Raw genomic sequence first — 26,137 nt, 5'->3', positions numbered from 1 at the left:
GGCTCAAATCTAAAACCACTCCTGACCTGCTGTCTTTACAAAAGGGTTACGAAAAATATTGTTCTAATGCAGGGGTGTCGGACTCCTGCATGTTTTAGATGTCTCCTTGCATCAACACACCTGATTCAAATGAATGGTCGTCACCAGCTTGTCATCAAGGTCTGGACAGCTCTGTTGGTGTCACAGCTACTTTTATCACGGTGTGCTGAAGCAGGGAAACATCTGAAACATGCAGGAATGCGGCCCTCGAGGACTGGAGTCCGACACCCCTGTTCTAATGAGCAGTGGGGGCAGACTGGTACGTACTGCAATACTGCTTTGTTCCACTAGAAGCGCACTTCACTGTGTCTCTGCTGGGTTATGCTGCCCCCTTGTGGCCAGAGGTGGCACTGCTACCTGCTGGTTTGATGTCGTTTAGAAACCTTTAAGACCTCAGTGAAATGGCTTTAAACACGATAGCTGCTCAATTTGAAACCAAATAAAAAGGTTTGAGCTAAAAATATTTCTCTATCTAACAAAGATAAAGATAAAAATGGAAGATTTAATTCAGGTTGATATGTAGCTGCAAATGATTTCATATTTGAAAAACAGACATGAGAACGTCAAAAACAAGGAAATCATATATGGTGTGTGTGTATATATATATATATATATATATATATATATATATATATATATACACACACACACACACATACACATATATGATATATGTGTATATGTACCGGTATGAAGAATTGTCATACATCTCCTGGTAAAGAATTTCTGGAGTGTTAAAAACAATCAAGGTTCATATCTAAAAAAGATACTTGCTGTTAGATTAAGATAAATGTTAACACTATATCAAAATGTGTTTTTTGTTTTTTTTGTGCTGTAGTCTTAAAAGATAGTGTGGCAGTTTCAAGTAATGGTAAAGAGGGAATCCAGACGTGGGCAGGAATCACTTCCCGATTCCTGGAATCACTTCCCGATTCCTGGAATCACTTCCCGTCCACTGCTCCCACATCTGTGTTCACGCGGTCAGCCGTCGAACTGCTTCATCATGAGCTTCCTGCTGACCTCGTAGCCGAGGAAGAGGGCCCCGTTGGCCGGGAAGGTGCGGATCATGGTGGGGGTGAGGCCGGAGTACAGCGCCCTCACACCTACAGGGGGACAGGGGGGGTTACGCTCGGACCCGGACGCGGGAAGGAAGACGCCCCTCCACCCCTCTGCTTACCTTCGGCGCGAGCGATGGTCATGAAGGTCTTGAAAAACCCCGCCTGCTTGCCCGTCATAGACATGACCTGGATGCGGGACTTGACGCAGTCCATGGGGTAGACCACGAGCCACAGACACGCTCCCCCGAAGCCCCCGCTGAACACGATCGGGGCCACACCTTCAACATCGTAAAAAACATCGTACAAATGTTATTTACACCCAAAAACAGAAGAAGTTGTAAACAAAATGTAAAAAATATGTCAGTTTTCTCATTAACTTAATTTCGCTTGCCACTCAGTACGTTTACATGCATTAATAGAAAGTTGAATTGTTGCCTTAATCCGACCGATATTGGAGTTTTAACAGCCGTGTTTACACCTTAGTCGAGCTGTAGTGGAACGGAGCTGAAGCTCTTGATATCGAGCTTTTAGTGCCAGATAATGCTCCTAATCAGAGTTATTCCGGCATGTATACCAACCCACGTTTAGCCGAGCTACTGACCGCCCCCCGATGTGTGGATCAATACTGAAATATCCATACTTCTGATACCAGATCTGTATGCTCTAAAATCGATTCTCAAACTAAAATATCAATACTTTTTGATACATTTGTGGTAATGTTTATCATTAACTGGAATAGGTAGGAACTACTTTTTTTCCATTTTCATTTTTATAGTAGTTTGTATTTTTGTTTATTATTCACTTATTTATTTTAATGGTTTTATTATTGTACTTAGGATCTTTTTTAGTGATGGAAACACCTTTTTCAAGCACTGGTTCTTCAGCTCAGCTCAGCTGTATCGTAAATGAGTATACTTATATAATATATATATTATATGTTATGAATACATATGTATATAATAAAATTACACTTCTGACTTTAAAATAAATACCTAAATAAGTGACTCTGATGTCTTTTATCCTTCAACTATCTGAAATACACAATTTTCTTTAGATTTACTGGCACATTAGGTGTAGCCTACTTGCACAATGTATCGAATCGGTATCACCGATACCAGCTTGAATTTTACTCAATATCGGATTGGAAAGGAGATCGGTGGTATCGAACATCACTACTAATCCGGGACACCCCCTTTCAGAAGTGATGACACCGCGAAAGCCAGAATTGATATTCTGGACACAAGGACACAAAGCTGTGAAGTGTTTCAGCTGTTATTTATCGAACCCCCGACCCGTACCGATGTCGTCCTTGCCGCACTTCATGTAGTCTGCAAAAGCGGTGCGGCAGAGCTCGTAAGCACCGAAGAAGCAGAAGTAGCCGGGCACCTCCCGGGCGATGGTGGTGGTCAGGCCCTGGAAGAAGCCCGGCACGCCGTCGTTCCTCATGATGGACTTCACCACGGACCACACGGTGCTTCGGAGGAAACCGGAGGAAACCGGAGGATCGTTCAGTCAGACGCAAACCAAGCACATCAGGGTTCATACACATTTTAACCAACAAATCTCCATGACTTTTCCATGACTTAGCAGCAAGTTTCCATGACTATACATGACCTCTAAAACATCAATGTATGAATGAAATATAGGAATAAAACTATGTAAAAAGTCACCACAGTGGAGATCTAATGATAATTACAGTTTTATACTAAATAAACATTTGTTTAAACTAACACTGATATACCAGCAATATTTTGTAGTATATAGAGTATATTTTGTATAGTAATCTAATATAACTGTAATAACTTTAATAATAACTGTTGGAGAATGTGGTCACTCGATCCGATCTGCATGATGCACAAGATGCTAGGCAAGTCACGCGTGAGAACACGCAAAACTTTTCGATACAAAATATTTATTGATCAATTTTAAATCTACCTCATAGGCTGTTATTAAATGTTATCATTAAGTGAGAAAAATAAATTACATGACTTCTCCAAAACTTTTGGGGTGAACTTATGTTTCCAAAACTTTTCCAGGCCTTGAAATGACATTTTCAAATTCCATGACTTTTCCAGTTTTTGCCACATGCAAAAGAATGTGGCTTTCCAACCTCCACCTACTTCTGGCTCTTGCTGATCTTTCCGGACGCCTCCATCTCGTACATGGCCTGCAGCCGACACTTGACGAGCTCAGTGGGGCAGAGCACCATGGAGGAGAAGATGGAGGCCACCGAGCCGGCGCAGGCTTTCTGCACATCACTGACAGAGAGCAGCGGTTAATGGGACGTTCACGGAGGCGACGGACGCGTGCGCTCAGGTCCTCCTACCTCAGCACGGCTTCTTCGTGCAGCCCGGCCGTGAAGCGGATGACCTGCTGGCAGAAGCCGTAGCTCATGAAGAGCACCGAGTTCTCGGCGATGTTGGCCACCAGGGCCGGGCTGGTGCCGCGGTAGAGGCCGCGCAGGCCCACCTGCTTGTAGGTGGACGCCACGCAGTGGATGAAACCCCGGTACATCGTGGGGAAGGTCTGCATCTTGACCTTGGCCGTATCCAGAGGTTGTCCGCTGAAGACGCACGCAGCGCCGCCTTGGAGGACGACCATGAAAACACTGTCACCATCAGGACTGTTGCAACGTAAACCAAAGCTGCAGCAAACTAGAGGAAAGCAAACTGTGCTAAGGATGAATCTGGGGGTTTAGTTACCGATGGCTCCTGCGGAGAGGTCAATGATGGCCTGGACCACCGGGTGTGGAGCCATGTTGGTCAAATAAGAGGTTCCCCTCGCTCAGCTACCTAGGTAGACAACAAGAACACATTATATTGTTAAAATTATTATTATATTGTTTGGACCAGCTTAATGGGGTATCTTTTATTTAGACAAAATTAACAGGATATTCTTACTGAAATGAAATTGCCATTTCATGGATATTTTTGTTTGTGTACTTATTGTATTTTTCTTTGTTTCTTTTACCTTTTCTTTTTCCTTTCTATTCTTTTGCTATTGACTGTTTTGTTTTGGTGATTTTGTATTGAGGGGAGGATTTTTTATAAGCCCTTCGGGCTTCTTTTCCTCTCCTGCACAAATTATTTGTCCTTGTATGATAAAAAAAGAATTATTGTGTTATCACTGTGCAAATAAATAAATAAATAAATAAATAAAATAAAATAAAAACTCGACAATTATCAGTAAGTGTATCCTTTTTTGGCAACGTGAACGCCGGTAGAGAATTAAATCTTATCAGAATCAGAATCAGGTTTATTGGCCAAGTCAGTTCAAACAAGAAAGGGATTTGACTCGGTTATTTTCGCTCACTGTACATAAATAGACAAATGACAGCTCTTATTAACATATATACAATTTAAAAAAAGTGAAAGGTGCAGCAGTATGAGGTACTGTAGACATGGTTATTGAACGGTGCATTGTTACAGCATATGATTGTGGTTATTATTATTATTGCACAGTGTTGATTGCTATATGATTATATGAATAAAGTACAGTCCGGTCCCAAAGTCTTGGGCATGTCTGAAAAAATGTTGAAAAGTACAATTATTTTCAGTGATTTAATAGTTTTTGGCCTATTATATCTGTCAGAAATGTAAAAACAAATATAATATGTGTTTATTATATTGTTGTTATATTACTGAAGTAAAAACAAAACAAGATTGCCCTCTCAGCCGTCAAAACGGGATCAGTTCCTTCAGATAACCTAGTCCAAAGTCGTGGATTTATTGGAGTATGGTCAGGTGTATGATTAACTACTTGTACCAAGCAGATGTGAGCGTGCCCAAGGTGGGGTCCCGCTGGAGCTGGTCCTGGCCAGGGACCTGGCTAGCTGTTGATACGTCGTTGTGCATGTGACTCGATGGACTTGTGCTTAAAATTGGGCTTGCAAACTTCTCCACCTCAATAAAGCTGCAAAGGGCTTAGAGAGATAAATTTAGTTATCCGAGTAGAGCCACTGCTGCTGCGCATCAAGAGGAGCCAGTCAAGGCGGTTGAAGACGCCGTCCTGGTAACGGGTTTATGCATGTATAATCATGACAAGGTCCTGAGGACTTTCAAAACACACCGGAGAGACTAGATTTTCTCAAGGAACGACTTGGCATCCATCCAGAAGAGCTGGAGGAGGCGACTGCCCTCTCAACCTGAAACCAAATGAACCACAAACGATACATGGATGGACTGAACTTTCATTTACCTTGATAGGTTGAAACATTCAAGGACACAGAAACTGAAACTGTGTCAAATGCTTAAAAATGTCAAACCGGAGGACACATGAAGTGTTTGTCCAACTTAAAAGAAGTATCAGAAAGTATTTTAATTTCTAGAGAAACTGGAATAATCATGGCGGGGTGATGTAACCGGAGTACCCTGTTTCCACCACTAGAGGGCGACAAAGCCCGGTTCCCTAAACAGCGATTTAATGCATCTGTTTAGACAGGACACATGTGAGTTTCTATCATTCTGGGTCAATGGTCGAGGACAACGAGTAAAACATGTCGTTACATTTTAGAAATAGTCGTTATTATTATAAGACTAAATAGTTAGCCGAAAAAGATGGATGAAAGTTACTGTTTTCTGTAAAAACACAGCAAAAAAAAAAAAACACATAGCTGTAATGTCAAAATACAAACCTCTCAGGACAGAGTCGGATTTATCTTGGAGCATTAAAGCATCTTTGATGTCTGTGTGTTAAATAATGGGTGACTCGCTGAGCTGCATCATCCACGACCATGCCAGGCTTTCACAGCGAGACCGTGGAGGAGTTTATCTCACTGCTGTCCTAAAGCCTAAAGTCAAACATGTGGCCGTGTTCCCAGGTAAATCAGACCGGCCTGCAGGGATGTCAGACTTTAGGAGGAGGATGTGGAGGGTGACCAAAGGTTGATTCATGACGCCGCAGAGAGGAAAAGGGAGATGTTCCACTCCGCGCCCAATTCCTCGTATCAAACCTGCTCTCGCGCCAATTCGGCACAGTTTTATTTATGTTTTTTCACTTAATATTTATTAAGTACTGAAAGTTAGTACTGAAAGTTGGGAAAACTAAAATTAAACAAAACCGTTTTTAGCAAATCAACAATCATTCATTTTAACCTGATTAAGCTCTACTGTCGTACAGTTATCATCTTTGCGTGAAAGATCTTTGCAATGAAGCCGGCAGATGTAAAACTTCCGGTTCAAATTCCATTCAAAACAATGAAAGCAGTCTCGTTGATGTCTCAACAGCACCTCCTAGTGGTGTGTTCGAACAGTGCACACATTATTCTAAAAACGTGCTGACTTCAAAGAAAAATGTTTAAACCTTTTCAACATGTCCGATCTGGCCATACAAAAGTATTATAAAACATATCAAACTTATTTTTATTTTACTTTTTCAAATCTGGTATGATTGAGGCTTTAGGTGACCTCACTTTTACTCTCCACTGTCCTCAGACTCATTTAGAACCACTGAATAAAAATTGCTGTGGCATTTTCTGTAACACCAAAGTTAAAAAGATGTGATAACTTTGCTTATTTTTTGGCAGAAAACACAAAAAAGAATCTTTTGATGATGTAATTACGTACCTTGAGTAAACATAGTCCAAAGAACTTATCAGAATGTACTGTTCCTCGTCACGGCCGAGCAGAGAGATGTGTTCCCAACTCTTTAACTCTTTCATGTATTCTGGTGTGTTATTATGTGTCTCTGAAAGAACATTCCCTTCCTAAGGAAAACAGCTCAAAGGTTTTCTACAGCAGGAATGGCTTTTTGAACAAATGCCTTTCAGCTATGTGGCTCTCAGGAGGTTTTTGTGTTAATAATATGATGTAAACATCTGCAGACTGCAGAGGTACTCAATACTCCAGAACTGGAGATATAAAAAACCTACAGAGTTCTGACTCTCTATTTTCAGTTTTTTAGACAATAAAAGGATAATTGAGATGCTGCCATGAACTAGTGATGTGCAGATCAATACTGAAATATTGATACTTCCAATACCAGATCTGTATGCTCTAAAATCAATTCTTACACTAAAATATTGATACTTTTGATACTTCAGTCATTTGTGGTAATGTATATTATTAACAGGAATATGGTGGAAAGTAACTAAACTATTGGGATTTTGTCAAAATGACACACTGCTGTTAGGAACTACATTTTTTATTTTCATTTTCATAGTAGTTCTTATTTTGGTTTATTATTCTTATTTATTTTAATGGTTTTATTATTTTACTTCATATCTTTTTTTAGCAATGGAAACACCTTTTTCAAACACTTCTGTTTCTTCTGTTGTTGTAACAACTCGGCTATATTGTGAATGAGCCCGCTACTTATATAATATACGGTATATATATATATATATATATATATATATATATATATATATATATATATATATATATATATATATATATATATATATATATATATATATATATATATATATATATATATATATATATACATATATATATATATATATGTGTTATATATTGTTAATATATATAATATATAATACAATTATACTTCTGACTTTAATATAAATAGCTAAATAAGTGAATCTGATGTCTTGTATTCTTAAGTTATCTAAAATGAAAACACCAATGTTTTTTAGATTTACCGGGCACATTGGGTGTATTTGCACAATGTATCGGACCGGTATTGAATCGGTATCGCCAATACCAGCCTGAATTTTACTCAATATCGGATCGTAAAGGAAATCTGTGGTATCAAACATCACTAGTGCGAACATCCGGGCGTGTCTTGTAATTCCCCTTTCTGCCAGGTGCTCTGGACGACCCACCTGTGACATCACTCATCAGTTTGATGAAAAGTCATCTTGAAGCCTAATCTTCAGGCCTCTCGGCCCGCTGACTCTGTCCAAACCTGGTTCATTCAAATATGGGCAAATGAGCACATCTGGAGGATGCCTGGAACACGCCAACAATGTTATGTATTAATCCATAACATCAGAATAGAAAAAATGTAAACGTGGATTAAAGTGCACACTTTCGCTCGTGTGCAGTGGAAATGCAGCCGTCCTGGATCGTGTCAGACGAGGCAGCAGGACGTAGAACCTTGATCTGACTCAGGTTCGACGTGACCTTACCCGTGATCTTCTGACCCCATGAGGTCAGAAATAGTCTTTCTACCATAGTGGCTTAAGAAAAAGTAAATAAAAAAGTTCTGCATTTAAATGCGTAAGATTAATGAGAAAAAGTATAATTAAAATATCAAAGGTAATGCAGTTATAATATGACTCTTTCATTGACATTTATCATGATCATTATTATTTTTTCTTTATGCTTCGTAAATTAAAGATAAATACTGTTATAGTCATGCAGAATGCAAAGTGACACGTTCACTGTTGGATTTTACATTCTTCATGGGAGGTTGCATAAATTATTAGCAAAGAAGGGAGTTTGAAGTTTTGTTTTGATCTAATTGTTCATTTTACTAAACTGAGAGAATTTTAATGATAAGCTTGATAAGTTCTTCATACTTAATGATTTGTACGGCAGCAATGGCAGACAGATAAATGTTAGAAAAAGAAGGAAAAGAACAAAAAGAGGATTTATTATTATTATTATTATTAATAATCATCATTATTATTATTATTATTATTATTATTATTATTATTATTATTATTATTATTATTATTATTATCCCAGAATCTGTATTTGGGACGTGTTGCAGGACCGAAGAGCCGGATTTGTTCTATATTAAGAGATTAAATGATATGGAAACAGAACATGACATATCTGGGGCTCATACATTAATAAAGGCCAAAGCAAATGTTTGAACCGCTGTATATATTCATTTAACATTTCCATACCATCGTGCAGTTGGAGTACAAGTACAAGGGTGATGTTATACTGCACGGCTGAGTGTTACGGTCATCCTCAGGCTTGTAGACAGCAGAACTAAATAAATCTGACTCTGGATCAGCAGAGATCACTGCTCCACAGTTCCTCCGATGTGAACTTAAATACTGTCAAATTACCATCTGTTGAAGCAGAGTAGCCCGGGATTAAATAAATGTGCCCCCTGTCCACGGGCTTATCCTTTAAAACTCTGCCTGGTGGCTTACTGTACATCAGTCTAGACTCGCTCCCTGTTGTCATCTTCCCAGTCGAGGAGCGCAGCCAATGACGGACACAGGTTTCCATTTTTATATCACTTTGCCTTTTTATCAAAAGAAAGAAAAAACATTGACGTTGTCTACATCACAGACAAGAATCATCAATATTCTGTGTTAAACAATTTTGCCATGAACAGACTGAACCCCATGCCCGCCCCCCCACACCCTCTCCCGCCCCCCCATCCTCTGTACACAGTAAACTTTACATACCTACAGTTCCTGTTCGACCTTTTTACAGCGTAATCATTATCAAAGTAGAGTTAACAGCTTTAAAATACATATGATGCTCTTTCCATTTTAATTATAGTTACTATCCTGATTGTACAAACAGTATCATTTCCCACACTTAGAGTCTTTTAAGTGTTTTTCTTTTCTTTTTAACATATCCCTGTTTTCCAGCAGAAGACACGCGTCCCTCGTGACAGTGGTTTCGGTTCTGCGGTTCTGCTCGTCACATCCACCCAAATCCACAGTTTTTATTTATGCGCCCCTGCAAGGGGCTTTACAGTTAGGCCAACTGTTGCGTCTGCTGGATCTGAGATTATGAGGTACAGTCAGAGAATCGCACTAATCCCCAATTAGAGGAGTCGCGCTGAAAGAATAACAGAGAGATTATAGAAGAACAAATGAAACCTGTAAAAGTCACTGTACTTGTGTGGATTTGATGAGGATGACAGCGCTCAGTAATTAAACACTTATTTTAATTAAAAGTTTAAATAGTTGTCTGACAAAAAATGATTCCCTCTTTGTTAAACTTCAGAGGTAACGTTAAAGAAATGCAACGAAAACTTGAAATTCAGTGTGTGCATCGAAATTAGACGCGATTAAAGGGACATTGCAGCGTTAAAACAACCCCAGATTTATCGTTAGGTGGTTAAACCTTCGAACCAACATGGATCGAAGCAGTTTTGATTTAGAAATCATTATGCGTTTGCAGTGAAATGGGAACTGATGCTACGAAGAAGAACAGACATAGCTGGGAATGTCCCTGTTGTAGACCGGGGTCCTACAGAAGGACTGAAGCAATGCTAACTTTGTATGTGTACAGAAATCATAAATACAATACAGATGACTGCAGATGTGACAACATCTTGATGCAAATACTGAATGACCAAAGCTTCCTCAGGAAGTAAAGTCTACTCTGTCCTTATTAATGAGGTGTTTATAACTCCACTAACTCCACTTCTTCATAATTATTTGATGTCATCCTGAAATCCACAATCATCTCCTTTGTCTTGTGATGTTCGAGATGACTTGATTGTTCTGCCACAAAACTATCCACCAGACTCTGTCCTCAGTCACTGATAAACCCCACAACTGCAGAGTAATCTGAGTATTTCTGCAGTTGACAGGACTGCTACTTGTCCTGGAGGTCTGAGGTGTGCAGCGTGAAGAGGAGTGGGGAGAGTACCGTCCCCTGTGGCGCTCCGGTGCTGCCGACCACCTGGTGATTCAGGTGATTGTGGAGGCCTCCACCTGTGTCTTCTGGAGGTTTTTTACATAGTAACGCAGCCTGGATGGTGTTTAAAAGCACTGGAGGAATCAAAGACCATGATCCTCCAGTGCTGCTGCTCTGAGCAGATGACTGTGGGTTCGTTGAAGCAGCAACGCTTTTTCAACACTTCTACAACTCCAACCCTAACTTCAACTCCAAGGTGCTTGTTTCCTTTTTCAGGTGGGCCAATAAAAGTCTCTCCAGTTGGATGTTAGGGTTACAGGTCTATAGACCTCAGGAGAAGATACTGAAAAACGGCAGGGGAAACTTGTGGCTCAGACTGAGGTTGAAGAGGTGCTGCAGAAGCGTTTGTACATGCACCTCCATTCGGTCGTCACTCTCTCAGCTTCCATCACTTCAGATCGGTACTTTGATATTTATGAGTAAATATTCCGGTGGTCGAAGTACCGGCCGTGATCTCTTCTCCTTTTGCATCTACTGAGGTGGTGGCGACAGGAAGGGGATGCCTGTACGGTCCTAATCCCAGACTTGTACACATACAAAGTTAAATGACTCGTCTGTAGAGACCTTATCTACAATATCACTTGAGAGGGATGATATTTTTTAGATTTTATTAAGTTCTGTTTCTATTTGAGTCGCTCTTAAACCGTCTAATAATAGATCCTGGGTTGTTTTAACTCTGTAATATTTCTTCAGTGACCAGACTCAGTGGTCGGGTCAGTCTGAACATCTGCATTGAGCAGAATAAATTAAATATTTGGACTTTATGGGATCCACAGATTCCTTCGTCTGGCGGCGCTCCCCGCTGTGATTCGATTGGTGCACCAGAGCATCATGAAAAATTCAAAATAAATCTAAATGTGGGAAACGCTACCACTGCTAAAACGTCTTTGTCTGCACCCTGTAAACACACAGCCGGTGTACATGTCTGAGTGTGGAGTGAAGCAGCACTATTCACAACTTCAGAACAACGCACGAGCGTCGTCATACTCCCGTCGCTCCGGCAACCGGCTCTGGAAACCAAAAGCAAATCAACGCCAATACTGACTTCACTTAGTTTATATACTGTACAGGTAAGTGGTTGTTCGCTCCTGATGTAGAAACGGGAACGTTAGAAGAGATACGGCCATTAAAAGAGGTTTTGACATTAAAGTCCACGTAATGTAGAAGCCTCATGTACAAGAGATTTTTGTTTGGACTTGATGTTCGCATCTGCCTCAGACAGTTCAGGACCGGTCACAGGAAACAAGTGGCTGTGAGGTGGTTGATGAGAGAAAATAAAATAAAAAAAGACAGTAGGGCTGGACACGTTGTGAAACTCGTACAAGAAAGAGGTGGAGAGATGTCTTCTTTGTTTTTTTCCTCCGGACTAAAGGTTGACAAAGTCGACCAAAACAGTGAACATGTGTGTGTGTGTGTGTGTGTGTGTGTGTGTGTGTGTGTGTGTGTGTGTGTGTGTGTGTGTGTGTGTGTGTGTGTGTGTGTGTGTGTGTGTGTGTGTGTGTGTGTGTGTGTGTGCTTACATCGGCTGTAGTGTTTAGGCACTGTAAAGTAAAGAAATGAATGGAAATGTTTTCATGTTATTGATGAAACTAGTAAGGCAATCTGATTACGGCTGGATGGCAGCAGTGTGACGTGTCTGGTCCGTCCTTTTGCAGTTCAACATTTGCACTAATTTAGACTCAGGAGAGAAACAGCTATTTTTTTTTTCTTCCCCCCCATTTATACAACCCATTTTAAGATCACCTGTGTAAAAACAGCTACAATCAAAAATGAGGCACTTTATAAAAGAGTATATACTGTAGATTTCTAGGTTATATAGTATGAATCATTATATGTATACTGTATATTTTATATAGCATTGTAATGTGTAACTTTATATTAGAACTGTGGTGTTTTGTGAATATAACCATCATACTTGCAAGACTATAGTATATACTATATCATACTTGCATGACTATAGTATATACTATACCATCATACTTGCATTACTGTAGTTTATACTATACCATCATACCTGCATGACTATAGTATATACTATATCATCGTACTTGCATGATTATAGTATATACTATACCATCATACTTGCATTACTGTAGTATATACTATACCATCATACCTGCATGACTATAGTATATACTATATCATCGTACTTGCATGATTATAGTATATACTATAGTGCAATGTACAGTTGTAATAGAAAAGGTCAGTTGCCAAAAAAAAGCATTTATCCTTTTTTTTATTTTTAATCAATGATTTGTGTTACACGGACTTAAAATGGCCAACTCAAAAAAACCAACGTTTTACTATTAGTTTCCTTGGTCTTATGACAGAAATATGCAAAGCATTTCTGTTTTTTTGAGGTTGTTTTGTTTTTACGCTGCTACAAAGTTCAGCCACCACACATTTACTCTCCAGGGAGACGTATTGACTTTCTCCTTCGCTGAGCTGGTTTTTCATTTCAATAGCTGTGCTCTTTGGGACAGCCTTCTCTACCGCCTCCCGCCGTGCCTGGTCATGTGACCCGGGCATCAGTCATGTGTCAGCCTCACCTGACAGACTGGTATTTAGGGGAATAAGGGGATGGAGATTGTCTGTACGGGAATCATTTTATCCTGGACATCTTTTATTATCCTTACTTATCGTCTTGTAATCTTGCTTTCATAGAAAACACCCCCCCCCCCCCCCTCATCAAGTGCTGGGTTTGGGTCCCTGAAGCAGATCTCAGTGAGCACATTTACATACACACAAGCTAATTATTGTCCTGTCTGACACCAATTTGACATTCACCGGGTTGTTATGGTAATTAGGCCTCTCCCTTTTGCTGTGCATGCGTGTGAATGCGCGTGCATGTGTGTGCCACCCACCCCCCCCCCCCCTGCACGATTTAGCACTAAGTTTCATCAAACGATTGTTGAACGCTGCAGCTTTTCCTGCCGTGTTTGAGCCAAACAGTAGATGCAGCCCGGTCTTTTAGCAGCCGTTACTAAACATTTGAAGCGTTCCTGATAAAAATGGCGACTTTGGCTTCGGAATAAGATGCAACCTTCCCATTGAGTCTTGAAAATCCACATTGTAAATCCAGAAGATAGAAAATACGACAGAGATGCTCTGATACTGAGTTTCATAATGGTAGGTGCTAAACAATTTTATAAACTTCAGTACATCTAGATTCCCGTTGAAACGCCAGTTTTATCGTCATCCTTCAGTTCCTCGGACAGAGAAACACATTTTGAAGTACTTCTGTAGCACAAGATCAGTGGTCAAGAGGTATAAAAGCTGTTTTGAGGCAACTCTCTATATAAAATAAACCAAATATGTTTACAGTGACAGGGTGTGCGTGTGTCGGAAATCTCTGCTGAGCTGCGTTTTCCCTTCTTAGTTTGAGTAAAAATGGCACCTGATCACATCATAAAAGGCAAAAACAACGGGATCCACTGGCAGCAGCTGCCACGGCAACCCTGGAGAACCCAGACGCTTTAAAATCAAGATCCACAGATGGAAAACCATTTTTTTTGCGAATTCCCTGAAAAGTCTTCTTTAAATACTGGAAAAGGAGAGAAGAGCAGGCCGGCCGATCGATGAAACAAAACCCACAGCCTCCCGGGTCAAGCTGTCATCATGATCAGATGTCATTTTTAGTCAAAATAAGCCAAATAAATCAAATATTTTCCTTACCCTGTAGCTGCGTGTATGTGTGTGTGTTTGTTTGTGTGTGTGAACTTGTGTGTGTGTGAGTGTGTGTGTGTTTGGCACACATTTGGTTGACGGGAAACGGCAGACGAGACTGGGGATGAGACTTCCAGGGTTTCAGTGTTCAGACTCCAGTGGAGAGTTCTGTTGTGGCAGCAGACTGGGCTGCCGGCCACGCCCCCCCCCCGTCGCGGGTCGAGCGTGGAGCTCGTCACGCCGGCGTCACGCTCACGGAAATCAACAGTCTGCAACAGGGAGCAAAAATCAGGGAGTTACAAATCAGACATCATCAACTCAACTGTTACAAGTGCAGCTTCCAGAACAGTTCCCAGTAAATCTCATATATATCAGATAAAGCTAAAGTCTAGATTACATATTCGGGAAAGCATATTGCTCTTGTTTAATCTGGAGCGGCTGCTGCCAGCTTGGGTAAATATCACATGATGCTTCGTATCTGCGTGGACGGGTCGTCTGATTGGTCTGGAGGTCACTGCTACAGATGTCGATTTTATGTGTCTTTATCAGCTCCAGGGAGGGTTCCTCTCTTTATTGGCCCCTTAACAACAGACAAAGTGTTCAGTCCTCTACCTCCGATCATGTCAACAAAATCAAGGCATGAACAGGACAAAACGGGCGGACTTTGTTTGTTTGGTGGCGTTGAGGACCGAAGCTGAACTACGATTCTTCTGCAGCGTAATAAAGCTGTCCATCCTGCAGACAGTCAGCATTATTATTGCTGTAGCCATTTTGCATAAATGTAATTTATGTTTAAGAGGAACTAATACCTTTTTTGTAAGATTCCTTTGGTTCCATATTTGTTCTAACCAGTGACTAGTGACAAAGCAGAATATTGCATTTCTATTGGCATTTAAGGAGTTTAAGTTTAAGTTAAGTTTAAGTTTAAAGTCCAAAGCTAGTGAGGCAGCCAGCTGCTGCACCCACAATTATTATGATGAATCATTATTTATTTAGTCATAATAATGATTTAGATTATTTATCCTAATAGTTATTCCAACATTATTTACATCAAATACACCTTAAATAATCTAAAATGTGAATTACTTTCATTTCCGATGGGTTATCTGGTCATATTCGCTGTTTTTATGTGTGCATAGCTACAGAATGCCCACATCTACAACAAGTCTAGCTCTTCAGTTTGCTGATGTGTTTTATTAATTTACCGCAGCCACTGTAAGTCAAATAAGAAATAGTAACAATTAAAGACAAACAAATATCAGACAAATGGGATCAGACGGTGCATCTGACTCTGGCAGTAAACTTTCGACACCTACAGAAAACTGCTCGGCCTGCAGCTGCGGCAAAACTGTTGCTGGAAGATATGGCACAAACAAACAGCTTGGTCTTATTATGGATTTAAATTTGAGCATCTAATTAGAGCTTAATGAAAACAGGGAGGTTTTATGTGTGTTGAATGGACATTCACGGATCAAACCTATTTATCTGACGTTTTCTTCTGTTGTAAAGTCACTGTCCAAGCTTTCCTCCTGGAGCTTAGTTACTTAGAATAATGCAGTTAATAAAATATATGGAAATGATCGGAGGCCTAAATCTCTGACTGTTTACAACTTATGCACATAATCTTTTGCACATCCACTTTTTCTAACTCTTTCTAAGCACCCTGAGTACCTCCATCCTTCTGTATGTACAATCAATTTAATCTATTTAGTTCCTATATTACAGCAAGCTTGTTCATGCTTGTGGTCTCCCTTTAATGCAGGGCCTCCTGCAGCCCGTTCCTCTCGTCTCCTGGAAGAATCGGCTCTCTGACGTGTCGTCGGTTTACATTCACCACAAAATGAACCTCAGAAACCAGCGTTAACCAGTTGGAGACTGCTGTCTGTTTGGTGTGAGGGTCAGATCAGCTGGAATCTGCAGCCAACAGCACATCCACACGGAAACACAAACACCTGGCCCGCGTCCTGGCCCGGGTCCTGGCCCGCGTCCTGGCCCGGGTCCTGCACCGGGTCCTGGCCCGGGTCCTGGCCCGCGTCCTGGCCCGGGTCCTGGCCCGCGTCCTGGCCCGGGTCCTGGCCCGGGTCCTGGCCCGCGTCCTGGCCCGGGTCCTGGCCCCTCTTCCTCCATCCATGTGAGATGGCTCGTTACCAGCAGACAAATCAATTGGCTCTGCTCTCTCAACACCCACTCGTGATAATAAGAGACTCGGCAGCCGAGAAACGCCGTGCTGCCCACCAGCTCCGAGCGGCGCTTCACATCAGGGCCAGATGAAAGGAGACGACCCAGACGTCCGGTGTGTTTGCCAGCTTTTCACGTGGCATCGACACTCACAGCCACTCACGCAAATATTACTAGGAATCATGTATTATAACAATATGCAACTGTTAGAATCAGTCAAGTGTTTTATATTATTTCCATCAGTTTCAGTTGTCTTTATTTTTGAATAATTCAGGTTAAAACTACAGCTTCTTTTTTTGGGAGATAGTGTTTAATATTGATGAAATGCTTATTTTAGGCAGCTGCACAACCGGGAGGTTGGTGGTTCGAACCCTGATGTCCACAATTCACATACACACACGTCCTCGGGCAAGATGCAACCGCTGGAGTGTGTTTGTGTGTGTGTGTTTGTGTGTGTGTTAGTGTGTGTGTTAGTGTGTGTGTTAGTGTGTGTGATGGAGAAACAAACCACTTCACAAAGACAGTTTGGAGCTTCACAAGGGTGTAAAAGCACAAACAGCCAACGTTTCTACCTCTTCAAAAAACTAGAAATGTTATCTATCCAAAAAGAAGTCTGTCTTTTCCAGGAAGATAAAACATAAATACCTTAAACTAACATGATTTTGGATATCTTGATTCATTTTAAGTCTCTTTTGCTCATAAAAATAAGTGCAAATGTTAATCAGAGGCAATGAAGCCGATAATGAAGGAAGAAAATTGACTGTTGCATGTTGTTCCTGCTAAAACCTGTTGACTAAAACGTATTTTTAGCTTTTAAATATTTTCTAATTTGATGTATTTATTGAATCCATCGCTATGATTGGTGGGAGGGGCTCCTGGTGTGGATCGATCCCCAAGATATCATTCCTCACCTCAGCATCAAGCCAGGTATTTATTTATTTATATTTATTTATGATGTTCATGATTGTGTGTTAATGTCTATGTGGCGGAGGGAGGGGGGTTATATGTGTGCTGTGTGGGTATTAATGTGAGGATTTGTGTAAAAATGACCAAATATGTGTTTTTAACCATGAGTGTGTGAGTTTTTCTATGTTAAAAGTTGATTTTATTATGTAAAAGATTGCGTTACTACTGATGAAAAGTGCTGAATAAATAAAGTTGAGGGGAGTTTCTGCCTGCTAATATGTTTATGTCTTATGAAGCTTATCTTTTAACATGAACACAGAGTCGGACGTGACCCTGGGAGGGATGTTTTGGGATTATCTGGGTTTACGGCCCGCAGCACTCACCTTGACCGTCCTTCCTGCTGCTCTGGTTCGTCCTCAGCTCCTCCGACTTAAAGAAATCAATACTGGCGTAAGTGTTAAGGCCGGAGCCGGCGGCGCTGCCCATCGCGCTCCCTGCAATGCTGTAGGCGGGAGAGCCGCGCCCCCCCCCCGCCGGGGGGCCGTCCTTCAGGGCCAGGTCAAGGTCGATGTAGTTAAGGCCCAGTTCAGCGGAGGAGGTGGAGCCTGGCGGAGGAGTTGCAGACGAGCCAGCCGCCTGCGAGCCTTCCCACGGCGAGCCGTCCGGACCCTGCCGGCGGCCCGCCGCCTGGCTCCCCTCCAGGAAGAGGGAGGTAGAGGAGGATGTGTGGCGCGGCGTGCTGAACGCGTCCGAGCGGTGACCCAGCCTGCTGCCCCTGTCCGGCGACTGGAAGGACTTGACGGGGGAGAAGCCCAGACCAGCCTCTTGCTCCATCGACAGCGGCTGACCGGAGCGGGCCGCCGGTCCGGCGGGAACGCTGGGGTCAGAACCGTCCGTCGGCATCGCCGCCATCTTCATTTTGGGCCTGTACCCGGCGTTGGCCTTCGCCACCAGCGGGGAGCTGGTGGCGTGCTCGTGCCGGACCTTGGACGCCATCGCCGGGGAGGCCTGCAGGGTGCTGAACGTGGACCTGACGTGGGTCAGCGGTGTCGAGGATTTCCCCAAGTCCATGCTGACGTACTCGGCGGAGGTGGAGAGCGGCGCCGAGAAGCTGCGGGACAGGACGGCGGGGTTGTCGTGGCAGAGCAACGGCTGGTTCAGCGGCCGCAGACTCCCGGGCTGCCCGTGTTTGGACGCCGCGCGCCGTCCGTCTCCGTAGTTACCCTCCTCCTTGAAGGCGATGCTGACGTACTCGCCGATGCTCTGGGACGCCGACGGCGGCAGGTTCTCCTTGACGCGGGGGAGCGTGTTGGCCTTGGCGATGTCCGAGGACACGCTGAGGGGGCGACCCCGGCGCTGCTGCTTGGGGCTCTTGCTGCTCGAGGCCCGTTTCTGGTGGTGGCGCCCCTCTTTGGTGCAGGTTCCTGCGCTCTTGTACTCCGCCCCGGTCCTCGGTAGGCTCAGGCCGCGCCCGGCCGAGACGGACCGGTCCTCCAGGCTCTCGCTGCTGGCCGAGCTCGAGGAGAAGGAGGAGGAAGACATGGAGAGCTGGCAGCCCCCTGCTGGGCCCACTGCTGTTTTGTTTTTCTTGCTGTACCCCCCTCCGCCGCCACCGCCTCCTCCGCCGCCACCGCCTACTCCCCTCCCGACGCCGTCACCCTCCTGCTTCCCATCCTGCTTGCCCAGGTCCTCCTCGAAGCGGGTGTACAGTGTGTGCTGGTAGGCGCGCGGCAGGGAGAAGTAGGAGTTGAACATCTTGGGCTGCAGCGGGTGCTGCTCGGGGTGGGAGGGGGGGGTGCTACAGGCGGAGCGGCCATCCAGCGGTGAGACGTTCATGTAGTCGCCGGCCGGCCCCCGGCTCTCGCCGCCGGCCCTGCCCTCCCACACGCCCAGGCCGGGCAGGTCCGCCGAGCCGCTGCCATTGGGGGACATGACCATGTAGCCCTCGGTGCTGGGCGGGGGGATGTGCTGGGGAGGGGACACGCTGCTGTTGGGGGTCATGGCCATGTACTCGTCCTCCGCCCCGGGTTTGGCGCCGGCGTCCGGCATCCCGATGGAGAGGGAGAGGGAGACGGGTGAGGTCACGCCGGGCAGCATCGACATGTAGCCGCTATCCACCCCCGCGCCGGCGCCCCCCGCCCTCCGGCTTTTGTCCCCGACCACGTTGAGCGCCCCCCCCCGAACCGGGAGGTTCCCCCTCTCTCTCTCCGAGCTCTGAGACATGACGGCGTACTCTTCGTCATCCTCGTCCTCCTCGTCCTTCCTGTGGGGGGTCAGGCGCTCGTGCGCCGCCGCCGGCAGCGACGCCCTCTTGCTCAGCAGCCGGCGCTCCGCCTCGCACTCGCGGCTGGACGAGCGCCGCAGGATCCGCCTGCCCTTGGACCGGTGGTGCGAGCCCAGCAGGCCCTCGCGCTGCCCCATCACGATGTAGCTGGAAGAGCCGTCGCCGTGCGCGTGGTGGCCGGCGAGGCTGGGGAGGAGCAGCGAGTGCTCGCCGGGGCTGGAGCCGTACTCGTCCGACGACCCGTAGTCGCTCGGCGATCCGGATATGGAGACTCTCTGGGAGACTCGGGGGTAGGAGCAGACCGTCATGCCCCCCACGGCCGCGCCCACAAGGCCGCACTCGGATCCGTGACCCGAGCTGGAGGACAGGCTGGGGGCGGGGGAGGGGGCCGGGTTGGGGGTGTAGCGGGCCAGGCTGAGGGTGATCTTGGCCGGGGTGGGGGCCCGGGTGGGCTTGGGCCTCAGGGTGGGCGTGGTGGAGCAGGACCCGTTCAGGCTGGGGCTGGAGCTCGCCCAGGTGCCCCTGGCGCTGGCCCCACCTTCCTCCGACCGGGCGCCGATGCTGGCGGTGCGCGCCCGCGGGAAGCCGTGGCGCGACGTGGGCGAGGTGCTGGTGCTGCCGCCCGTGCCGGGGGTCTCCGTGCGCGCCCGCCGGGAGAAGCCCACCTGGCTGGGCGGCAGGTTGGGGTGATGGCGCCGGCTCGGTACGCTGATGGGGTTGGAGGCAGTGCCGCCGCCGCACGACGTCCCCACGGACTGGGACTTGCTCCGCTGGCGGAACTCTTCGCTCAGCGCCTTCATGGCCTCCAGCAGGGTCTCGTGCATGTTCTGCGCCACCACCGAGTCGTCCACCTGCATCCAGAACTCGCCGGGACCCGTGATGGCCGAGCGCCCCACCTCGATGAAGAAGAAGTTCTCAGAGTGGCCGCACCGGCGGACGTTCATCAGCTGCAGCACGACGGACGCCACGTCGGAGTTGAGCTTGACGAAGTTGACCGTCTTGTCCGTGAGGCAGAGCCGGTAGATGCCCACCAGGTTCCTGGCGTGACCCAGACCTTTGGGCCAAACTTTGACCTGCCAAACTTCCTTGAAGGTCGGAATGGGAGACGGAGAGCTGCACTCCCCACTGCTGCCGTAATCCTCGGGACTTTTACCTGGAAAACACAAGAATAAATCAATTAGTAATTTAAGACACTAAACAAATAAACACAACCCTCAGAGTTCAGGGTTAACATCGCTCTAATGAGCAGGATTTCTTTCCTCCATAATAACTGAACGGCCACATGCTAAAAGCACATCTGTACCTGCCAAGCAGCTGTGCTGCCGCCGATTCATCATCATCATTACAATTAAGCCTTAGCTCATAATTAATGACGTCTTAGAAGGCTGAGAGTATATCCACTCTGGAAAGCAAAACGCTGAACTGTAAAGCTCTACATTGTAATTCAGTCCAACCGCAGAAAAAAATGACAAATCAAAGTTTTTTCTCAGAGTCATCATTAACCCCGAGAAAACAAGTGTTCTGTTCTGTTTTAGGACTAGGTGAAACAATCCCTTAAATACACCTAGTCCTAAACGACTTTGCTTCCATTTCCTCTTAAAAAGAATCATCTGATTTAAAGGAAACATACTGAGATTTTTCTCCCAGTTGTATACATTCAAATGTCCTAATGATCGCCAACTCTTAGGGCCTGATTTACTAAGATCCTAAATAAAGAGTACTAAATTGCGTGTGCACTGAAAAAGTTTGCACGTGCTGTTGTTGTGTGTTTTGCAGGTGATCAACTAAGAATGCTTGCGCAATTGATAACAGGTGCAAACCGCAGTATTTAAATGAGGTGTCTTACGGTTTGCGCCATGGAGAGTCTGGATGGAAAGCAGGATAGTCGCAAGCGCAAAATGAAATTTGACAAGTTGGAGTTAGAGATATTAGTGGAAGAGGCAAAACACATTCATGAACTACAGCAAAGAAATTTAAACATTACCAAAAGAAACGCAATATGGGAGAAAATCTGCGATAGAATAAATGCAGTTGGTAGGTTAAAAGAAGGTGGCAAGATATAAGGCGAAGAACTAAAGAAAAAGTGGCCTTTAATAAAACTTGTGCAACCATTTTTAAAATAGCATGCAGCAGAATAAAGACTCTCTCTCTGCGTATTCTTTGATTTTGGCGATGTCGCCTCCTTGCCACAATAACAGCAGCCATGGGTGCGTAATGCTGGGCAGATTAGCACCTTCCTTTCGAACATATTAAATACAGACGCAATCACAATCCCCGCAATTACTTTTAGGCTTGGTAAATCTCATTGCGTGTGGTAAATGAACCTATTTGCATTTTCCCCTCCCAGTATTTAGCGCTTTCTGGCGGGTACGCCCCATATTGATTATTCATCAGGGCAAAAGTACTAAATGAACAGCGTGTGCTATTTTGCTCATTTGAGAGGCGCAGTCCTCTTTGCACGCTGTTAGTAGATCAGCTTGCACATTGGTTTGCGGGTGATGTCAAGTTTGCACACGTTTTTACGCATGCAAACCTTTAGTAAATCAGGCCCTTAGACTTTAAAGCGACACAAATGACCTATTGTCAACTCCAAGACCAACCAAATTGGATTCAAACCACATACGGAGGAAGTTTCAGACACAAATTTCTGCAGATGCATCTCAATCTGAGCAGTCAAACAGGATTTCAAATAATCTTTAGGTAATTTGCTCAAAGACACAAGCTACAACTAAATCTACCAGTGACAAAACAACAAAACTTGGATTCCTCCTGAACCACCACTCACCTCGCAGCTAACGTCAACTCAACTCAACTCAATCTTTATTTAAACCACCGAGGTTGACCAAAGTGCTGTACGATTAAAAAACAACTGAATAAAAGGCAGATATTACAAAGATAAAATAAATATAATAAGATGGGTACAAAATACAAGAATACAATGAAATACAAAATAAGAGTAAAATAATAAATAATTAGAATATGTTTGAAATAAGATTTTGCCAGAATCCACCAAAACTAATCAAAATCAGGGAGAAAAGGCATGTTTTTAAAGCTGATTTAAAAACCTCACGTGTTTGTGCAGATCGAACATGAATGGCAGGTTATTCCAGTCTAGGGGCCGCTGCCAAAGCTCTGTCACCTTTGGTCTTCAGTCGTGTTTTGGGGGTGACTAGCAACAGCTGCCCTGACCATGCACTCCACTGAGCCGCCATATCAGCAGAGGCAACTCACCGAAGTTAAAGAGTACACAGAGCTTTCTTGCAGCTTGCAGAAAACCAGAACCCCCGTTCAACATGAACATTTCTAGCAGCAAGGCCAGTTCACCAGATTTGCCTCTGCTATGATGGCTGTCTAAGCTGGTTGCTTTGGTGTTGATTGGTGACATAGTGCCATAAAGCGTGGATAAACTTACTTTAGCTGCGTGTTTGACGATAGTAGGGATGGGAAACCGCAAAGGCTGGATGACACTTGCTAAAAGTAATGAAATATTCGTCCAAATCAAACTGAAACTGATACATCACAATCTTTTTACTTGGCTTTGGGTATCCCAAATCTAAAAAAATATCCAACTGAGGCATAATGCGTGGTACTGTGATGTCACAGACCCAAATCCTCTCAACTTTATCTTCAATATCTTGCTGCATTTGCTGTATATCAGTATAAAACTGTGGCAGCCTACTCCCTATAAACTCAGCTGCTGCAAACACAGGGGTAAATACAAGGTTTTAACTGGTTATTGATTTATTTATTCTTTTAAAATACTGCATCTCTGTGGAATTTTGATCAAAATGTCTCACGCATTTCATTAAGACCTCATTAATTGATGAATTAATGGAGATAATAATCATAATAACGGTCCTTTAAGCTCTGTTTTGCAGGGTTTTCTAACGAATTTGAATAAATTGTGGCCAGTGTTTTGCAGTGGTAAGCTCCTAAACTGTAACCTCAACAAAATGGGAGTCTGAGCTGTAATGCGTGTGTGTTTAGGGTTCCACCACAACACATCCGAGCCCATCAGCAGCCTCGGCGAGCTGAGGATGGCAGGATGGCAGGATGATGGCAGGGAGGGTGGAGGGCTCCGCGCCGCTCCATCACACGGATGGCGACGTAAACACACGGATAACCAACAGAAAACACCATTTCCAGTGAGAAGCGCCCCGACGACGCCGCCTCCTCCTACCAGCAGCGTCGTAGCAGAAATGTAGGTTAGGCGAGCTGTGCAGAAAAACAAAAACACGGGCTGCGCGCAGCGCGCCGCGATAGGCTGCCACTATATGATGCGTCCCGCGGATGGTTGCTATATGCCCACTGCGCCATGCAAAAACACGCTGTCGTCACAGATGGGCTGTATTTCACTGAAAAGGGACGCTCACACCATATCAATACATGCATGTTACATCCAACACGTCAAATTGTTGTTTTTTCCTCGTTTTTTGTTGCTTTTTTTTTTTTTTTTAACAAACCAACGCGTATATTGAGACTGTGCAGCACAAACACAGAGCACATGCCGCCCATAGCGTGATGATGAACCCCCAGTGCACTCACACGCACCTGCTTCCCGGGGAAATAAAAGACGCACACCTGAATATTCAAATGAAATAAAAGATACGGAAAAGGATAAAATATGCAAATATCTGGCGGCCGGTGAGACGCACTAACAGGCAGCCAGATATAGTGTATGGATGGAGAACAAACAGCCGGAGGCAGCAGGCCTGATGCAGGGAGGGCAGAGGGGAGCGCATCCCCATCATCCCGGGGCTTACAGGTGCACTGCAGGTCCAGCATCGCCTGGTACCACTCGTCCTGGACCTCCTCGCTGTCCGCCGCGATGGCAAAGCTCTCGCTGCGGGTGTACAGGACGATCATGTGCTTGTTCTTGGAGTCCGCCCGCTTGTTGATGTTGAAGCAAGTGTCCAGGCTCAGGACTTTCTTGGGCACGGGAGATTTGCTGCGGAATTTCTTCTCGTTCTCGTAGTACTCGAGGCGCGCAGGTCCGCGCTCCGAGGCCGCCCTCAGCACGAAGAAGCGCCGGTGCATTGATTTATGCTTGCGGAGGTAGCCGCTCTTCTGCACATCTTCATAGTTGTGCGGCTCGGCTCCTTGGTTCTCCATGGCCGGGGTGGAGGAGAAATAAGCAGCCCGTTGAAAGGTAGAGATATCAGGGGGGGGAAGCTGAAGCCCATGCGCTCTCCTCCTTCATCCGCTGCGGCTACATCCCTCGTCCTCCCCGCGTCCACGCCGAGGTGTCAAGCATGTGCGCCAGGGATCAGGATGGGGAGAGAATCAGCCACGGCATGGTTCGGGCTCTGGTGTCATTATTGTGGATCCAGCAGCTGCAGGAGGATCGGCGCACGGTGGGCGAGCGCGCACGGCGTGCAGCGCTCCTCGTCCTGCAGCCCAGCCCAGTCCTCCGGTCCGACCGCGCTGCAGCTCAGCTGCTCGAGGACGTCTCCTCCACCTGTCTGAGGTTGCCCATAGCCAGTGCACATCCACCACCGTCGAGCTGGACAGCTCAAGCACAGAACATCCACTGAGGATTTTCAAAATAAAGGTCCTGCTGGAGAAGACCTCACTGGAAACCCCCTTTTCATTAAATCTCCACTGTAGACACAGAGACAGTTTCTTCCCCCCAAGCTGTTGCTCTGATGAACTCTCATCACTCATAGAGTCTCAGAATAATCAATCACCGTGCAATAATAATGATAACAATAATAACAATAAAACAATCATATGCTGTGACAATGCAACTTCCAATAATCATGTCTAATTCATAATTTTCAAAAAGTGAAAAGTGAAAGGTGCAGCAGTATACTGCTGCACCTTTCACTTTTTAAAAATTGTATATGTTAATAAGCGCTGTCATTTCTATATTTCCTATTACTGTAGAATGAGCGAAAATAACTAAATTCCATGTCTTGTCTGACCTGACCTGGCTAAATAAACATGATTCTGATTCTGATTCTGATTCTGTGCATTCACAGTGATCCTAATATTACCTCCTGAGTGTGTGGTTCACAAAGTTTTTCAACGTTTAACAATCTGAAAATGGTCCCTCGATGCTTTATTCAGCAATTATTCAGAGATTAAAGTTAAAATAGGATGGCTAAACCTCCTGTTTTCCTTTACAAAGTCCACTTCCCTGCATGACCACTAGGGGCTCTCTCCAAAAGTAAGTCAATCTTCTTTGACCCGCCATGTAAAAAAAAAAAAAGTCAAATTTTCCTGCAAAAATAAACAGATTTACAGCATGGTAGAATAAGAATAAGAAAGAAAACACTTTTAATCTCTGGTGTCCAAGGTAAAATAAGCTAAAACACCTCTTCCCTGCGTGGCCACTAGGGGCTCTCTCCAAAAGTAAGTCAATCTTCTTTGAAGGGAATTTGACTTTGGTAAAACCCCCGTGGGTGACATCACCGAAGGGTTTT

The 26,137-nt window shown here is 44.7% G+C and overlaps 2 protein-coding genes across 3 annotated transcripts in view; both read right to left on the bottom strand.

Annotated features, from left to right (window-relative positions):
* slc25a15b (solute carrier family 25 member 15b) overlaps positions 1-6,007 on the bottom strand; it is a 6,372-nt gene extending 365 nt beyond the window's left edge. Inside the window, exons 1-8 of one of the 2 annotated variants that reach the window (XM_061739875.1) lie at positions 5,731-6,007; positions 5,166-5,241; positions 3,800-3,889; positions 3,424-3,682; positions 3,218-3,355; positions 2,396-2,571; positions 1,217-1,375; positions 1-1,142 (exon numbers count right to left, since the gene is read on the bottom strand). The exon at positions 1-1,142 is cut by the window's left edge and continues 365 nt beyond it. In XM_061739875.1, the coding sequence (XP_061595859.1) occupies positions 1,021-1,142; positions 1,217-1,375; positions 2,396-2,571; positions 3,218-3,355; positions 3,424-3,682; positions 3,800-3,854 (909 nt within the window). In that variant the 5' untranslated portion in view covers positions 3,855-3,889; positions 5,166-5,241; positions 5,731-6,007 and the 3' untranslated portion in view covers positions 1-1,020. The remainder of the gene's footprint in view (positions 1,143-1,216; positions 1,376-2,395; positions 2,572-3,217; positions 3,356-3,423; positions 3,683-3,799; positions 3,890-5,165; positions 5,242-5,730) is intronic. The other variant, XM_061739874.1, reaches the window with a different exon arrangement.
* A 7,364-nt stretch (positions 6,008-13,371) lies between these two features.
* si:ch211-284e13.4 (insulin receptor substrate 1-B) lies at positions 13,372-25,158 on the bottom strand. The gene is made up of 3 exons (XM_061739873.1): positions 24,476-25,158; positions 17,812-20,865; positions 13,372-14,613 (listed from the first exon to the last, which is right to left on the bottom strand). Exons 1-3 carry the CDS (start codon positions 24,822-24,824, stop codon positions 14,606-14,608), a joined length of 3,411 nt encoding a protein of 1,136 aa, XP_061595857.1. The 5' UTR covers positions 24,825-25,158; the 3' UTR covers positions 13,372-14,605.
* Positions 25,159-26,137: the final 979 nt, after the last annotated feature.

The sequence above is a fragment of the Cololabis saira genome, chromosome 14 (genome assembly GCF_033807715.1).
Source record: "Cololabis saira isolate AMF1-May2022 chromosome 14, fColSai1.1, whole genome shotgun sequence".
Classification (NCBI taxonomy): Eukaryota; Metazoa; Chordata; class Actinopteri; order Beloniformes; family Belonidae; genus Cololabis; species Cololabis saira.
The sequence above is the reverse complement of the archived record's forward strand: the minus strand, read 5'-3'. Positions and strand labels throughout refer to the sequence as shown.

What these genes read in the sequence shown, in the direction of transcription:
- si:ch211-284e13.4 (XM_061739873.1), bottom strand. Translation starts at nt 24,824, where the DNA reads ATGGAGAACCAAGGAGCCGAGCCGCACAACTATGAAGATGTGCAGAAG. An exon ending in GCTGGACCTGCAGTGCACCT is followed by an intron (nt 20,866 to 24,475) that starts GTAAGCCCCGGG and finishes TGTGTTTTCCAG; the next exon opens with GTAAAAGTCCCGAGGATTAC.